Source organism: Mus pahari, chromosome 1, assembly GCF_900095145.1.
Source record: "Mus pahari chromosome 1, PAHARI_EIJ_v1.1, whole genome shotgun sequence".
In the NCBI taxonomy this organism is placed as follows: Eukaryota; Metazoa; Chordata; class Mammalia; order Rodentia; family Muridae; genus Mus; species Mus pahari.
In genome coordinates, this window is record NC_034590.1 from 51,293,081 (window position 1) to 51,310,767 (window position 17,687).

Genomic DNA, 17,687 nt, shown 5'->3' on the forward strand with positions numbered 1-17,687 from the left:
TTTTTGAGACAGGGTTTCTCTGTATAGCCCTGGCTGTCCTGGAACTCACTTTGTAGACCAGGCTGGCCTCGAACTCAGAAATTCGCCTACCTCTGCCCCCCCCCCCGAGTGCTGGGATTAAAGGCGTGCGCCACCACGCCCGGCTTGACAAACATTTCAAAAGGAGGTACCCCACATCTAGCACTGGGCTCTTGGCCCAAGTACTGTCTCTCTGTCCAGAGTCCAGTGATTTTAAATAAAGTCTTACTGGAACATGGTTTCGCAGATAATTGGTGGCCGCTTGTGTGTCTCCATGGCAGAGGTAAGTGGTTGTAATGGAGAGCCTGCAACTCTTCAGGTATGAGTTGTTTACTCTCTGGCTGTTTATAGGAAATGCCCGTCTGCCGCCGATCTCATTCTCTTCTCCATCGCAGATGGCTATTGCGGGCGAATGTCTTCTCCCTTATTCACCTCACCTCTCCCCAACCCTTTGCTTGTTTTCCTTTCTGTTCACAAAGCCCAATGAACAGACTCAGGCACCATGAAGGAACAGGAGTCTCTCTTCACAGGGCCTCTCAGGACACTATAAATCCTTGACAGCTCCTACAGTGGTCTGGCCGCTTATTTTGGGTGGGATGAGGTCGACTGTGGGTCACTAGTCTCAGCCCTGGCCTGGCTTTCCAGAGCGTCACAGCCGGTAGGTTCATCCCCTCCCAAGACTTATCTCATAAAAAGTAGCCTCTGCGCTTCTGTGGTCTCTTCAGTCAGGGGAACAGCCATCAGGTCCATCAGGGTCTCTCCCCTTTCTTCATTTAGACCTCTCCCTCAGGAAGTACAATGGCCAAGATATAGAGGTTTAAGACCAGTCAGGCCTGGGTTTGAATTTTGACTCTCCCATTTGCTAGCTATGAGACCTAGGCTGGGTCACCCTTTCAGCGCCTGTCTCTACGCTCACAGATACAGAGCATCTACCACTGCTGAGCCATGGTATGGGTATTTTGAGCAGGCCTAACTTCTAGGGCTTGTAGGTTTTAGGTAAGATAATGCATATAAAGTGCCAGACATAGTGTGCGTCTTAGTGTTCTATTGCTATAAGAGACCATGACTAAGCAAGTCTTGTTTTCTTTTTCTTTTTCTTTTTTTTTTTTTTTTTTTTTTTTTTTTTTTTTTTTGGTTTTTCGAGACAGGGTTTCTCTGTATAGCCCTGGCTGTCCTGGAACTCACTCTGTAGACCAGGCTAGGATTAAAGGCATGTGCCACCACTGCCCGGCAAGTCTTATAAAGGGAAGCATTTAACTAGGGGCTGGCTTACAGTTCCAGAGGCTTAGTCCATTATCATCATGGCGGAGAACATGGAGACAGGCACGTGTAGTTGGATAAACAGACGAGAGCTACATCTTGATCACCAAGGGGAAAAAGAGACAGAGACAGAGAGGGACAGACGGTCAGAGAGGAGTGAGGGTCTGGTGTGGGGTTCTGAAACCTCAGAGTCCACTCACAGTGACACACTTCCTCCAACAAGACCACGCCTCCGAATTTTTCTAACCTTTTCAAATAGTGTCACTCCCTGGTGACTAAGCATTCAAATCTCAGAGCCTGTGGAGGCCTTCCTTATTCACACCACCACAAACTGTTTATTCCATCAGCAGGTACAATGTTCCCTTCTGTTGAAATCAGAATGTCTGAGGGCTGGAGAGATGAGTCAGAGGTTAAGAGCTCTGGCTGCTCTTGCAAAAGACTGGGGTTTGATTCTCAGCACTCACAGGGTGGCTTACAACTGCCTGTAACCTGCTTCCAGAGGCTATGGCATCATCTTCTGGCCTTTGGGGCACTGCATGAATGCAGTGAACACACATAGGCAAAACCCCCATACACATAAAGTCAAATAAATCTAAAGCAATTGAGAGATAGAGAAACAGAGACAGACAGACAGACAGACAGACAGAGACAGACAACATGAGGGAGCCTGAGGAAAATCCTAAATATGACCACCAGGAGATGGCAGCACAGCTTCCCTTTGCTTTCTGTCTCGCAGGGCCAGCCTGCACTTTCCTCTCTGCCTGCTAGGCTAACTGCCACCCCTGAGCTGCATTCCAGCCCCTGCCTGCTGAACAACTTAAGAGGCTTGCAGTATCTCTCACTCGGGGATGTGTGTTGCTTGATCAAGAAAGGAACTTGGTCTCATGGATCTTGAGAAAGGAAAGGGACTGTGGAGGAGGGGCTGTTCGGCTGACACTGCCCGGGTCAGAGGGTTGGCTCAGGAGCATTCTGGACCCTGGGGACCTGCTCTTCAGATGAATGTAGGGGAAAGTGTCACGATTTCTACATTGAACTTCCAAATGACTCAGGAGCGTATTTATAGAGACAGAAAGTAAAAATGGTAAGAGATGGTGAAATCTAGGGAAATGTTTATAGAGAGCCCAAGGGAAATAAAGCTGAGGTCGGCGAATGTGGGTGAAGGGCCATCGAACTCTGCACCCTTTTAACAGGCATGACAGTTTTCAGAAGGAAAAGACAGAACTGATAAGCCATGACAACAGTCCCATCCTGGCTTTGAGTCAGGAAGAAGATGAGGGTGTGTATTTGTGGGAACATGGGTACAGTAGGGTGGTGAGCAGGTGGTTTTCCTTGTGTTTTCTCTGTAGCTTTCCCACAGAACACCGCCATTGTTTTGGCAAACAGACTGAAAACAGTAGTGGAGTGCTTCCCAAGGCCATGGTCTCGAGCTTCCATGTGCTCCTGGAGTGGGCGGGGGCTCTGTGACCTCCCAGTTTAATCTTGCTTCCTTCACCATCTTTCTATGCTCAGCTAGCCTTATTCCTTATAGGTCAGAAAGGGTGACATTTCCCACTTTACCCAGAGGTCAGTAACATGACACCCGCCTGTGGGCGTAGACCCAGGGTCTGGGTAACTCACTTTCCTCTGGCCACAGACTGGCACTTTTCACCTTAACCAAGTGACCTTGTCATAGATACCTGAGGAGTTTAACGGAGTAAATTCCTTCCCACTGTTTAAAAAAAAAAAAAAAAAAAAAAAGAGGGACTTAGAAGCCAGGCATGGTGCCATGGGGCTATAACCTTAGCACTTGGGGTGCTGAGGCAGAAAGGTGGGGATTTGAGACCAGCCTAGGCTATGTAGCAAGACATTGTTCCAAAACCAGAAAGAGAATAGTATTGTGTATGTGTGTGTGTGTGTGTGTGTGCATATTTATAAAACTTTGGAAAACATGAATATGCAAAAAAGTAAATTTAAATAACCCATACTGCCACCACCCCAAGTCGTCAGCACCACCATTAACATTTCTTCCTGGTCACTCAGCTTGGCATTGCACCAAGTTAAGGTCAGGTTTCATGTGCATGCTTTTATCTGACTTTATATTGCTTCAGCATATGACTTTCTGTAGATGTGTGCATACATGTGCATGGTCATATGAGGAGACGTGTGTGGTGTCTATAGAGACCAGCATCTCCGATGCTATTCCTTCCTACTCTTAGGTACCGCTCACCTTGGGGACTTCTGGTGGGTTATTTTGGCTTTTCCGTTTAATTCGTTTGTTTGGTTTCATTGTACTGGTGTGTACAGGTGCATATACATGTGAGTTCAGGTGCCCTAGGAAAGTGGCGTTGATCCCTTAGAGCTGGAGTGACAGGCAGTTGTTAGCTACCTGATTTGGGTGCTGGAAATGAAATGCAGGTCCTCTGCCAAGAACAGTACATGCTCTTAGCCACGGAGACATCTTCAACCCTATTTGTTTGGTTGGTTTTTGAGACAGAGTCTTTCACTGGCCTGGGGCTTGCCAGGTGGGGCAAGCTAGCTGTCCTTTGAGGCCCCAGGGGTCCTTTGTCCCTTACCTTCCCAGCACTGGTCACATTTGTGCACTGTCACTTCACAGATGGAGCTGTCCCCTTAGCCCCTGGTTTTTATTTTTCAGAGATATTGTTAATGTGTCGGTCAACTTCCTGGCACTGTAACAAAATACCTGAGACGATTGACTTGTGAGTAGAAAAGGTTTCTTTGGCTCCTAGCTTTGTAGACTGTAGTTCGTGGTCATTGGGCATTACAATGGGGAGCTCGGAACAGAATAAGACAGCCCTGCATGACAGACATTCCAGGCAAAAAGAGTAGGAAAAGAAAGGGCTTATACAGATCAAACGGAAATGCAAGAGGCTTCTTGTCTACATCGTGCCTGGAAACACCATGATTGATTAGCCAGTACCAAAGGTTCCTATGAGTCATGCCATTATAAAATTCACCTCTCCTGTCACTATTACCAGCTAGGTCATTATGAACGCTGTCTTGTCTATGTTGCCCATTATAATAACTACGAACACCTTGTTTCTGCGACTGGCTCTTGCTACTCCCAGGCCCATTTAAATGCATTTAATTCATCCAGTTGAGGAGCAGCATCTCCAACCCTAAGGTCTGGCACAGGGAAAGGGGCAACAACAAAACTCTTCAAATGTACTAGTGCCCCCCTCACCAGTTTGTGTCTTACAGGATTAGTGAAGGGCGTGCCTTCTAGGCCTTCCCATTGTGAACATGAGGTTTTACACAATGTATCCCCTCTGCATTGAAATTTCCCTGAGTCTTAAAAGCCCTTTGTCCGCTGGGTGTGGTGGCGCGCACCTTTAATCCAGCACTCGGGAGGCAGAGGCAGGCAGATTTCTGAGTTCGAGGCCAGCCTGGTCTACAGAGTGAGTTCCAGGACAGCCAGGGCTACACAGAGAAACCCTGTCTCAAAAACCAAAAAAAAAAAAAAAAGCCCTTTGTCAACACTAAGCCAAGGGATAGCAGGCATCCCCAACTCCTCTTCAGTAGGTCCTCTTTTGACAAATGCTTCAGCCAGCCATTCAAACAAACTTCTGACACCTTCCTTAGCTGTGCAAGCTTCCATAGTAAACCTAGAATCTCCACTCAGAGGGCCCATGTCAATAAACTCAGCCTGCTCTAGTTTTATGTTCCGTCCATGATTATCCCACACTCCTAACGTCCATTCCCACACACATTCCCCAGACTTCTGCTGGAATGAATTAGCAAACTCATTAAGCTCCTTAGTAGTGTAGTGAACTTCCTCATGGACTACATACACTTTCTACCTCCCCTCCAGGGGTCTGCTTGGCCTTGAATCTGGCTGTAGGTCTAGAAGAAACTATTGGTGGGCCTTGACGAACATCAGTATTGTCTGGCATTTTCTTTAGTGAAAGTCACTGCTAGTTTATCAGACTCTGAGGGATTAATTTCTCTCATGTGAAAAAGCATTATTTCAAGGGCTGGGCCTGAGGGTAAGGTGAACCCTAGAGAATCTGAGGGTTCCACACCAGGGCTTCTCCTGAAACATGGCTGTGGGCCTGCAAGCCAGGAGTTACAGCGTGGGAGTCTGGGTCTGGTGCCCACTCGTGGTGACTATGGGAAACCCCAGACCCCTTTGGAACTGTGTTGGGCTTTATACAAAAAGCATTGGTGGTGCACACCTTTGATCCCAGCACGATGGAGGTGGATGTCCATGAGTTCAGAGACAGCCTGGTCTATATACTGAGTTCCGGGTCAGCCAAGTATATATGTATTTGGTTTTTAAATTTTGCTTGCTTACTTGTTTTGATTGATGGGGAACCCCGGGCCTTCGGAACGCTAGGCAGATGCTCTGCTGCTAGGCTGGATTCCCAACCCTTGGCATTTCCTTACAGCTCTCTTTAAACATTTTTGATTTTTTAAAAAAGATTTATTTATTGTTAAATCTAAGAACACTGTAGCTGTCTTCAGACGCACCAGAAGAGGGCGCCAGATCTCAGTACGGGTGGTTGTGAGCCACCATGTGGTTGCTGGGATTTGAACTCAGAACCTGCGGAGGACCAGTCAGTGCTGCTCTTCCTGCTGAGCCATCTCACCAGGACTAAAAAGTTTTTAAGAATTATGTTTGTTTGTGTGTGTGTGTGTGTGTGTGTGTGTGTGTGTGTGTCCTTGTCTGTCCACGTAGCACATGCATTCAAGTGTCTGTAGGGGCCAGAAGAGGGCATCAGGTCTCTGGAGCCGGCACTGTGAGTCACTGGGAGCTGCTGTCTCAAGTGGGTGCTGGGAACGAACCCTGGGTCGGCCGGCGGTAAGAGCAGCAAGCACTCATAACCACCGAGCCATCACTCCAGCCCCCGAGTTCTCACTTTCAAAAGGCTGACCTCTGATCTCCGCAGATGTGAGCCACAGTCTCTGTGCTTTAGTCCCTCAGATGAGGGTCCCCAGGGTTTGCCCCTGCTGTTGCCTGATTTCCGTCCTTCAGGAGGCCACATGACTGCCCTGGGTAGTTTGCTTGTACATGGGCTTTTAGGTCCTCAGTTCCCGTCCCATCTTCACGGTGCCTGTGCCATACAACACCAGGCTTGCCCTTCTTACTTAAGCCTTCCTCTGGATGCCTGTCACGTGTCAGGTTGAGGCCAGGGGACAAAGATGAAGCCAGTGTGTCATCTTGCAGAGTTTCCCACCTGAATGCTCAGGGGACCACTGGGCCGGGTGGCTATGGTGACACTGATTATGTCTGGTTGTGTGGCCCTCAGCTTCCAGATTGCAAAGACCCAGATGAAAGGACGGGAGCAGTGGTCCAGGCTGCGGAAGTACTCCAACATGCTCCATAAAGAACTCTTAAAGAAGTGAGCGCCCTGGGATGCCACAGTCCCTGCCCAGGACACCAAGACTTGACAGAGAGCCCCAGCTCAAAGCCGGGACTCCATGGAGCCAGCGGGGCCAAGGAATTGAGGACCTTCAAATGCTGAGTGTCTCGTGGAGCTTAGATGTGTCATTTAAATAAACAGGCTGGCAGCTGCTGTGCGTGCCGCTCATCCTTGCTTCCCAGCCCTGATTCCAGCAGGGCCCAGCTCTTGGGTCTCCCAGGTCCATTGAGGACCACTTGCTACATGGGCCCAGGGGAGCTACTTCCCCGAAGACAGGCGACTGCCTCCCAGCTGCTGTGTGGCCCCTTCTCTTTCCACACACTTCTCCGACTCTAAGCATTTCCTCACAGAATCTCTGAAGAGCTGGAGTGTAGCATGGTGGGAAAGTATGTATGACCAAGGTCCTGGGTTAGAGGCCCCAGAGAAAAGAAGGGCCAGAAGAGTGGAGGTGAGTGATGGAGCCTTAGGCCACACAGCTTTGAGAGATGGGTCAGAGAGGCAGGGCCTGGCGGGAGATGGACCGCTAGAAGAGGCTTGGGATCCTGGGGAACTGAGAGAATAGAGAGGCACTTGGTTCTATTCCAGAAACTGCTCCTTCCATGAAAAAAAAAAAAAAAAAACCGAGCCACACTCCTCAGGGAAATGTCTGTTTCTCTGAGGACACCATGTGGCCATGTTGAGAATTGCAGGAAACTACCTCCCATCTGGCCCTAGGCCGCCCAGGGAATGCTCCTGGGTTGTGACCAACCTTGCAGGTAAGTCCTGCCACTCCGTGGTACCCCCATCCAACTCTTCTTCTGGACCACATGCCTTGCCTGGATGGCACTGGTACAGATTGGCCTAAAATCTCAGATAACAGTGCTCTGTCCTCTCCCTCATGGGAATAAGAACTCAGCACAAAGCCCCACTCCCTCCTTCCTTTCCTTCCTCCTTCCCCTCTCTCCACTCCCTTCCCTCCTCCCTCCATCCCTCTTTCCTCCTTCCCTCTCCCTCCTCCTTCCTGACAGTGCTTCCTTGGGGTGAGCCAGAACCCTTGGGACTTCAGCTTTGACTTAACACAGGACCCTAATGCTCAGCGACAGGCCTCCACTTTGTCTTACAGAGGAAGGTGCAGACCCAAGTTATATGGCTTGGAGCAACTTCAAACGGTCTGATCAACTTTCCTACAAGCCAGAAACCTAGCTCCAGTGCCACAGTGGAAGGGGCCCAGCTGGCTGGAATAGCCACCAGCCAAGAAGAACACTTGTGGTGGCCCAGGAGGAGTGTGGGGGTAGCATGCAAGTTTCCCACGATTCCTTGGCCCTACTCCCTTTCAGCTAGGCTCTCAGCTGGGTGAGCATCCATGACACACACAGTACTCAGGCACAAATAGCATCCATGACAGCCATGACACCCAATGCACTCGGCAGCTAGGACAGAAATGACCAGGGAAGGATTCACACAGCACACGCAGCTCATGGCCCTTTCCTGCAGCTCTAGCAGAGTCCCAAGCCTGCCTCTCCCTGGCCTGACTGTGGTCATATGGCAGTGTCAGCCGCACAGGCTTGTGGCCCATGTCCATCCCTAGAGGGACAGTAGATGTCTGCCCCTTCAAACTCCAAACTGCCCAGGGAAGAGCTGTGTTTGGAAAGGTAAGTTGAAGGGGTCCCAAGTACATGTCCCGCCAGCTATGACTACTCATGTCAATGACACAGGCCCTCTCTGCTTCCTGTGAGTGTGTAGAAGCAAAGAGAAAGAGCCTGCAATTCCAAGAAGAAGGGCAGCAGGGTTGAGAGTGGGCTGCCTCTGGCCCGGGTCCTAGGTGCCCATGTGACTGTGCTAGTTGGAAGGCCCAACTTCCTGGCCTGAGCCTTGACCTCTCCAGATCCTGCAAAGGATGCAAAGGAGTTGAGGTGCTGTCTAGCACACAGGTTCTGTGGTCAGTCCTAATGCAGACACTGGGCATCTGCTGGAGCCTGCAGACCTCATCTTTCCTTCTAACTTCCCATCATTACGATGTCCTGGCATTGGGATGCCTCTTAGATTGGCTGAGAACTGGGGTGACAGGCTCCCCCACCAAGGCTTGGGGTGCCTTCCTGGGTGCAGGACTACTGTTGTCCCCGGGGACTGGCACTTGGGGTTTCCTCCAGGTGCTGATTGGGTCAGGAAGGGGGGATGGGGCCTGGGATCAGTGGGAGGTGACTCTTGACAATCCTCTGTCTCAGCCACTATTAGCAGGGGCCTGTTAATGAAAATTCACACCCAGGTGCTAATAAACAGTGGGCTGCTCCCAGGCCCTTCGGAGGAGAGGCCCTCCTCAGGGGAAGGAGGCTGGCCAAAGAGTTCCACTTATCTGTGAAAAGACTTGCTAAACTTTAATTCCCCATCCTAAAACGCTGGGCCTTTACTTTGCAAATAGGTTTTCTATGCTGGGTTGGGCTCCTGGGCCAGGAAGACTTCCTGTCCAGAACCAGTTAAGGTACTGGGAGGGGAGCGTCAGAGACAGAAGTGGTGGGAAAGGGCGTGGCCAGTGAAGGTGTGAGGTCCCCACCCCTGGTCATGCCTTGCGGTCACTCTCTCTGCAGCCAAACACCAGTTTGATTACTCAAGCCTGGACCCCTGAGCTGCAGAACAGGACCATGACCCCATATGGCATGACCACCCCTCCTGGCCATAGCCAGAGGACTGGAAAAGATCCCCCAGGGAATTTCAAAGAAATCCCACAGAAGACTAGATAACTGTGAAGGAGCCGGGAAGGGTGCAGTATTGGGTAATAGAAAGGAATGGAGTTCTGAAGCATGAGCTAATGGGGTGAACCATGGACTCACAAGCCCACACTCCAGGCTTCCTTCTTGTTTGTTTTTGTTCTTTTGTGACAGGGTCTCCTGTGTAGATTTGGGTGATCTGGAACTCACTGTGTAGACTGGGCTTGCCATAAATTCAAAGATCTGCCTGCCCCTGCTTTCTAAGTACTGGGATTAGTGGTGTGTGGCCAGCTTGAATATTCCTTTTTATAGGAAATGTTTACAACAGGTAAATTTCATTAGAGATAAAGTGCCACTGCAGAGGCTGGCTAGTGGGCACCTGGGCACCAAGGCTAATGAGCAGTGGGGTTAATGGAGCTGCTCCTTCTTCCTTAGTCTTTTCTTCCTGAGACAGGGCTCACCATGTAACCCTGGAGAGCCTCGAACTCAGAGATTTGCCTGCTTCTGCCTTCCTTTCAAGTGCTGAGATCAAAAGTGTGCCACTACATCTGGCCAGTAGCTTCTTTTTGGAGGTGATAAAAATTACTCTAAAATTAGTGGTGATAATTGTAAAGCTTTATGGATATGCCAGAGGTGTGCTTTCTAAAGAAGCACAAGAACATGGTGGCACACGTGTGTCACCCTTGCATCCCCTGAGGCGACCCTTGGTGGAATGAGACTCTATCTCAAAACAATATCAATAAAATGCATATTAAAAGAAATACACGAATACCAAGGCCTGAGCTTCTGAGAGTTGAGGGGGAGAGACAGTTGCCCCTACACCCCTAGCAGAGACTGCCATGAGTCAGGGCCCTTACTGGACAGTTCTCTGTACCTCCTGCTCGGCTGATGCCAGCCTTTCTGGGCTCCAGGAGCCTCTCTTCTCGGCTGCAAAGGTCAGCGATCAACAGGTCCCTCATCCCATCCTAGCCAGGCCTCCAAGGAACCATGAGCACACCCTCCACCAAACTCTCCCACCAACGTTATTTGTATCTCTAAGCCACAGGAAGATGGGAAGCTCTAGCCAGGAAGACGGTGCCCCAGGTGTGGCTCAGCTGCCCAGAAGAGAAGGCTCGCCATTCTGCTTCCTCCCACCGCTGAGCACTGCAGTGCCCAAGCCTTACATGGCTCAGAGTCTTGTCCTTTATGCGTCTGTGAAATATATGTCATGGTAACTAAGGTGCAAAACCACTAAAGGAGTTGTGTTTTCTGGTTTTATCCAGTCCCTCTCTAAACTTAAAAAAGAGGAACTACTTCCTGTCACCTCTCAGGAAGCTCCCCACTCCATTCTTCCCCACCCCACCCTTTCAGACTGACCCATGCAGAATGGATGTTGACCAGGAAGAGAGTGGGAGGCCTTCGTGTTTCCAGGCTGGAGATTACAAGATTCCCTCTCAACAATCCCATGTCAGCTTTCCCTGCCACATACCAGAACTTCCAGCAGGGTGTGGGAGCATGGGGACATGAGGGCTCGTGCCACCATGAGTTTGGGCCAGCGTGGGCCTGTACAGCGTGAGGTTCCCCCTCCCACACACCCCCAAATAAGGAAGAAAGAAAAATAAACCCTCCAAATGACACTAGCACAATCGGTTTATTCACAAATAAATAAACACACACCAGGCAGAGCTTGTGCCTGCCTCATCTTTAGAGCGTGGACCCTATTGGGCGCCTCCTTCCAAGCAGAGTTGGAAAGGTACAGTCTGGATGAGGGCCAGCTCCCACCCCAGGATGCCCATGTTGGTATCACTGCTGCCTCTTCCAGGATCTACTCCCTCCGAAGGTGCCAAGACCAAAGGAAAAGTGTCTGTGCTCAGACAGGGTGACAGTCCTTCATTGCATTGTCCCTTCGACTCTTCAGGCAGGCGGCCACTCCTGCTGCGTCCAGGTTTCTAGAAGAGCCAGCATGTCGCTGCTGAAGAGCTGCGGGAAGAATGAACAGCACCACAATCAACACCTGCCCCAGGGTCAGGTCCGCGCTCATCTGCTCCTCCCTCAAGGTTGAGCGAGCAAGCAAAGCGTCCTTAATCCCTGACTGTCCAACACCCACCCGGTTCAGACACCCAGGGCACGCGGGGATGCTCGCAAGGGAAATCCTGCGTGCAGCAGAGAGGCTGGCCCGCGAAGTGGAGCTGTGCGTCGCGCACCAACAGTAGGGGGCGCCACCTCGACAGTTTGGGGGAAGAGGTTACTCACCGGAGATGAGGGGCTGGGCTCCATCTCCTGCCTTTCCTGGGATGCTGTTTCTGCGTACAGGAACGGTGGATCCCACGATTCTGCGGTGACTCGGGGTCTAGGGTAGGCAGGCGGGGACCCCCACGACACCCCGCTGCAGACGGCCGGGTTTAAACGGGGACCGAGCGACTGCGACTGCGCCAGGCCGCTGTCGGGGCACAGCGGGCAGCCTCGAGGTGACTCCGCGTGCCGCTGTCGCCGGAGGCTATCTTCGCTGAGGCCCAGCACAGCCGACAGGTGGCCGATGTAGCGGATGGCCAGGCGCAGCGTCTCGATCTTGGTCAGGTTCTGGCCGGTTGGTGCCACGGACGGCGGCAAGAAGCGGCGCAGTTCGTGCAGCGCGCGGGCGAGCGTGCGCATTCGTAGCTTCTCCCGCTCGCTGGCGCTCTGCCGCTGTCCGCTACCCAGGCGGCTACCGTGCGTCCCGCGCCTACCCGGGGTCCCAGCACGCCGGGCCGGGCGGGAGCAGGGTGGTGCGGGGCTGCCGGCCTGGGCACCGTCCCACGAGTCCGAGGACCAGGCTGGGGAGCAGACGCTGTTCCCATCGGAAGGCATCGGTGGCTGCTGACCAGCGGGACTCAGAATCCAGGACTCAGAGCGCGGCTCGCACAGGGGCTGGGCCATGGCAGCGGAGGCCTGACCATTGGGTCCGCTGCAGCTTTATCCTGAGCCCTAGGTGTGAAGCGGGCCCCTTCCAGAATTCATCAGCACATCAAAGCCGGCTCGAGCCAGGAGGGGGGCAGGGCCTGAACCTTTTGAACCATAGCAGGGGCTCTGAGGTGCAGGACCCCTTGGTCCAGTCTGCTCCACCTGGACCATATTTGGGGTCTCAGTAAGACAGGCACCTATGGTCAGGACGTTAAGCCAGCCCTGCAAGTTGAAAGAACCATGTTCAGAGAACTGAAGTCTAGCTCCTAGGCTTAGGGTACACCTTCATTTATTAGGGACCCTACGCCATTTTTTTCCATCACTTTAGTTTACAAATTGTATAACAAGAGACTCCCGGATTGCATTGGCCAACTGTGGACTAGGGACCTCTAGACACGGGGAGAACTCTAGTTCATTCCTTCCCAGAGACTTGGATGTGGCCTGTAGTCCTCCCTGATGTCCAGGTTATGGGAGGCACATTTAAGAAGCCACCCCTACCAACCTGTGAGGTTGCCGGGTTGTCTGGGCAGCGGGAGAGGTGAGCCTGCCTCCCCACACTACAAGTCACTTCTAGTCTCAGCAAGATGGGTAACTTGGTCTCCTTCCCAGCCCTCCCATGACTGCAGCTCTTCTGCTTTGGTCAGCTACAGTGAGTAGAAAGTTCTTTGACAAAACTCAACTCCCTGAGCTGGTGGCACACTTGGGAGGTGAAGGCAGGAGGGTCAGGAGTTCAAGGCCAGGCCCAGGTTAACATGGGCTACATAAGATCCTGTGTTGGAAATGAAAACGAAAACAAAAACAAAAACAAAAACAAAAACAAAACTGAAAAGCAGAAACCTTCACCTGTCCCAATGGCAGTTTTATAATCTATTTCAGAGGATGCTACCTGTTAGGGTCATAGGATGCCTTTTATTTTTTTAAGATGTGTGTCCATCTGTGTGTGTCCATCTGTGCTGGTGCCCCACACAGGCCAGAGGTGTCATGTTCCTTAGGATCTGGACTTACAGGCAATTGTAAGCTGCCTGAGGGGGCTTCTGGGAATAGAACCTTGGGTTCTTCAAGGGCAACACATGCCCTTCTTAACTGCTGAGCTGTCTTTCCAGTGCTCTTCCTCCCACATTATGAAACATGGTCTCATGTAGCCCAGGCTAGCCTCGAACTTACTATAACCCAGCTGGCCTTCAGCTCCTGATCCTGCTGCCTCAGCTTACTGCAGCTGTGAGCCTGGTTGTTGAGGATGCCTGCTCTTACCATACCTGTTCAGTGTTGTACTGGATGAAAGAGCTAGGTTGGAAAATAAAGAGAAATAAATAAAATTGAAGAGATAAAACAAACCTGTCCCCACTTATATGTGACATGCTTACTAATAAAGTCTCCAGAAGTTGGGCATACAGGCACATGCCTGTAATTCCAGCACTTGGAAAATGAAGGCAAGAGGAGTTTGGGCCAGCCTTGGCTGCAAAGTGAATTTGAAGCCATCCTATGCTACAGAATTGTCTCACCTATTAGAGGGCTGCCTGTGTGGCTCAGTGGGTAGAGTGCTTGCCTAGCCTGCTGGAAGCACTGGGTCTTATTCCAACACGGCATGAGCACTTGTAGCACTGGCTTGTAACCCCAGCACTGGGGAGATGAAGACAGGAGGACCAGAAGTTCAAGTTCCAGAAGTTCAAGTTCAAGATCACCTCTGGCCTAGAGTTATGGCTCAGTAGTAAAGAACACTGGCTACTCAGCTAGGAATGTTGGAGCACGCCTTTGATCCCAGCACTCGGGAGGCAGAGGCAGGCAGATCTATGAGTTCGAGGCCAGCCTATTCTACAGGTGAGTTTCAGGACAGCCAGGGCTACACAGAGAAACCCTGTCTTGAAAACAAACAAACAAACAAAGGAAGTACTGGCCACTCTTCTACGAGACCCAGGTTTGACCTATTCTCAGCACCCACATGGTGGCTCATAGCTGTCTGTAACAACATTTCTGGGGATTGCACTCTTCTGGCCTCTGGGTACTACACAAGCATACAGAGTGCAAACATACATGCAGGCAAAGCCCTAGAACACACAGAAAATTGAAAAATATTCTCGTCTGCAGAGTGAGTTTCAGACACATCTCAAAAACAAACCTTTGAGCCTGACAGAACAGATCTGGGATCAGCTGTTTGAGGAACTGAAGCAGGAGAGCCACAAAGTCCTGGGCTACCGGGTAAGTTCAAGGCCAGCATGGATAACTTAGTAACTCCTGGTCTCAAAATAATAACAGGGCTGATGGAGCACTCGCTTGGCGTACAGCAGACAAAGAATGGTAGAGCTCCTCAGGCATTGCTTCATGCCCTTGACCAAGTGCAGACGGACATCATGCCTGCTGTCTCTTCTCCAGCTAGGCCACCAGGTACCTGGTGTCTGGCATTACATCTGAGCCTCTTTCTTCTGGAGGAATGACACTCAGATCTCCTAGTGCCCTGAATGTTTGCACCCCAATTGTCTTCCAGATGGGCGATGGTTTGTGTTGGTGAAGACTCCATGGATTGGTACCTGATTCTCTGGGCATCTCTGCCCACTACCATCCCTTTGTCCTTTCACCATCCTTGCCCCTCTGTCAGGAGGACCACACCCACAATGACACCCAGAGAGGCAGTACTGACCTCCACGGTGGAGTGGAGAAGTGGAGCCCATGCCGTGAACTTGTGTGCCTGGCCTAGGAGGTCCCTTCTCAGGCTGCAGCTGTCCATGGGGTCTATCTGGTCTGAACCAAGGCAAATGGATGCCTTCTTGGGGGTTCATTATTTGAACAAGAACCTTGAGTTCAAGCTCGGTGATTGTGCCTCTTAGCTGACGCTCGAACAAGCAGCTGGAGACCTGTGGCGTGCGTAGACAGAGTGGGAGTGTACATGGTAGCCCCCATAGCAGGAGGGGCAAGGTCTCAGCTCTAAGGACACCCGAGTGTCTCAAATACCCTCCACCCCCATGTGGCCAGGATTTCACATTATATCAAAAAAAAAAAAGAGAGAGAGAGAGAAATTTCACTGAAAGATCTTGTGTCTTGAATTGAAAGCACAGTGGATGTACATGGTTTAAAATTAAAAAGTGTCTGGGTTCAGAGGGCACAGCAAATGCCCTGACAAGCCTGCTTCTGCAGCTTCTACCTGCTTACTCCAGACCGAACTGCCATTGCTTATTGTGTCTTGTTAATAGCACTTTGAAGTTGTATTTTATTAACTACAAAGTTAGGCAGACATGCTTGGACTCGGGAGGGGTGGGGGATGCTACACTTAAGCCTCAGATCTGAGGTCTACTTGTTAGCATTGAGTGTCAGAAACACAGAAGGATCTGGAACAGGAGAGGGATGCTCTGAGCGAAGCAGGGGAAGATGGTGGTGCCAGACATGAGGGAAAGTTGAAAAGGCACAGAGTTAGCGAGTCGGTGAGGGACTGCATGAGAGACAGGCAGATGGCACGTCCTGCCACCAACTCGTTCCCAGAAGTCTTGGGTGCTTAGGCTAACACACTGGAGTGCCACGTGGAGTCCCTTCCTCCCCTGTTACCACTGTTGCCCCTGTGGTCTCTGGGAAACTACCAGCGGCCCAGCTGGTGCAAGGGCAGGGGGACCCTCTGCTTCCTCTGCCCCTTTGATCTCCTTATCTGGCCAGTGTCTTCAGTGGTTTCGTTTGGGAGCTGCTTGGAGTTAATGAGTTCTCCAGGCTGCAAGGCCCACACAGCCTCCCCGCTGGGCCAAGGCCTTCACACTTTTGGGGCCTGTGTTTTGACAAGTGCCAGAGCTGGTAGCTTCTGCTCCCCTGGCCCGAGCCTCCCCTGGATGCCAATGTGTAAGGCTGGGAAGTGAGGCCTTGCCGCCACCCCATCAGAACAGAGGTGAGAGGTCAAGCCTCAGCCTGGAAGGGGGCAGACAGGACAGGGAGGCCCCCTTTAAGGCTCAGGGTCCAACCTCAGCCTTCCGTGCTGGAGCTGGGCACAACACTCCACCCACCATGCTGCCTCAGAGCCCTCATTTCCCCAGCCAGCCCCTCTGACACAGCCTTGCTAATCAAAGGTGCTATGCAAAGGTACCGAGCAGTCCCTAATCCCTGAGCCTGCCAGAGGCAGAGGCCCCAGAAGAAGGAAGCTACTCAGGTCCACCACTAGCCTGCTTAGCATCAGCGGATCCCACTAGTTAATTACAGTGTCAGACTCGTGGGCTATCTTAGCACCATCACTCCTGGGCAAGCCTAAGCCTCCCAGGTAGAGTGTGGCCAGTGTGGGTTAATGTCCTCATCTTGCCGCACACTGTGGGTGCAGGTAAGACAGGCACCCCCGGGCTGGTGAGATGGCTCAGTGGGTAAGAGCACCCGACTGCTCTTCCGAAGGTCCGGAGTACAAATCCCAGCAACCACATGGTGGCTCATAACCATCCGTAACAAGATCTGACTCCCTCTTCTGGAGTTTCTGAAGACAGCTACTTGCATATAATAAATAAATCTTAAAAAAAAAAAAAAAAAAGACAGGCACCCCCTCCGCCATGGAGGGGAGAGGGGCTCAGCTGGTCGCACACACATTCTCTGTCTCATTGTGCTGGCCTTGGCAGGTCTCCTGCTCCTGTGCACAGCACCCTCGGATAAGAGGACACAGGTGAAAACATGGAGCCTTGAGAGGTTGTCCCATGTCTGAGCTAGTAGAGTCGGAGGAGAAGGTGTCTCTTAGTCTCTGTCTTGGGGCACAACCTGGGCAGGCCTTACTTCACATACCAGAGCCTTGAGAAGACAGGGAAAGAAAGGTTTCTAGGCCCTAGCCAGGACCACGTTGGCCAGAAGTTCTGCAAGATGGAGCCAGAGAATCCGGATATATGACACTCTGGGCCCCTGAGATAGCTCACTGGATAAAGCCAGTTGTTTCCAAGACAGGCAGCTAGAGTCTGATCCTTAATCCAAGGGCCCATAAAATGTCCTTGACAGCCATTCACATACCTGCAACTGTGAGCCTGCGTGTGCAGGTGTGTGTACACCCTATACATACAATAAGGATAAATTCTTAAAATTTCTTCAAAATTATGAAAGTACCTCCCACAATTCATAGACAGAAAGGGCCCTGAAGAGAGGCCTCCCCCTCCCTTCCCCTTGGTCCTTCACCTCTTTAAGTCACAGATGATGCAAGGCACATCACCTTAAAAGACCCAGCAATGGAGGACCCAATTTCTCCCTTCCTGTTCCTCTTCCCCATCAACTGCCCTACAAGTCCGCCCAGTGAGGCTCTCTGAGGTTCCCGGGGCTCCCAGGGGAGCCTGCCACCCAGACCCCCACTGGCCCTCCTCACACCTCTCCCTCTTGGAGCCACCGAGCTGGCACACCATATGGAATAGATTATTCTGGACTCAGGATAATCTGATTATCTGGTCCTGGGCCAGTTGGATGCTCAGCCAGTGGCAGCCACAGGCAGCAGAGGGGTGATGAGGAGGGAGGGGGT

The 17,687-nt window shown here is 51.4% G+C and overlaps 2 protein-coding genes across 2 annotated transcripts in view; one reads left to right on the forward strand and one right to left on the reverse strand.

Annotated features, from left to right (window-relative positions):
- Nucleotides 1-6,656, forward strand: part of Wdr93 (WD repeat domain 93) — a 37,223-nt gene extending 30,567 nt beyond the window's left edge. The window contains exon 17 of the mRNA XM_021220117.2: nt 6,525-6,656. Coding sequence (XP_021075776.1) covers nt 6,525-6,621 — 97 coding nt within the window. The 3' untranslated portion in view covers nt 6,622-6,656. The remainder of the gene's footprint in view (nt 1-6,524) is intronic.
- Nucleotides 6,657-10,933: 4,277 nt separating this feature from the next.
- On the reverse strand, nt 10,934-12,491 carry Mesp1 (mesoderm posterior bHLH transcription factor 1). The gene is made up of 2 exons (XM_021220621.1): nt 11,555-12,491; nt 10,934-11,281 (listed from the first exon to the last, which is right to left on the reverse strand). The coding sequence occupies exons 1-2, from the start codon at nt 12,215-12,217 to the stop codon at nt 11,216-11,218; spliced, it is 729 nt and encodes a 242-aa protein (XP_021076280.1). The 5' UTR covers nt 12,218-12,491; the 3' UTR covers nt 10,934-11,215.
- Between the last annotated feature and the right edge of the window lie 5,196 nt (nt 12,492-17,687).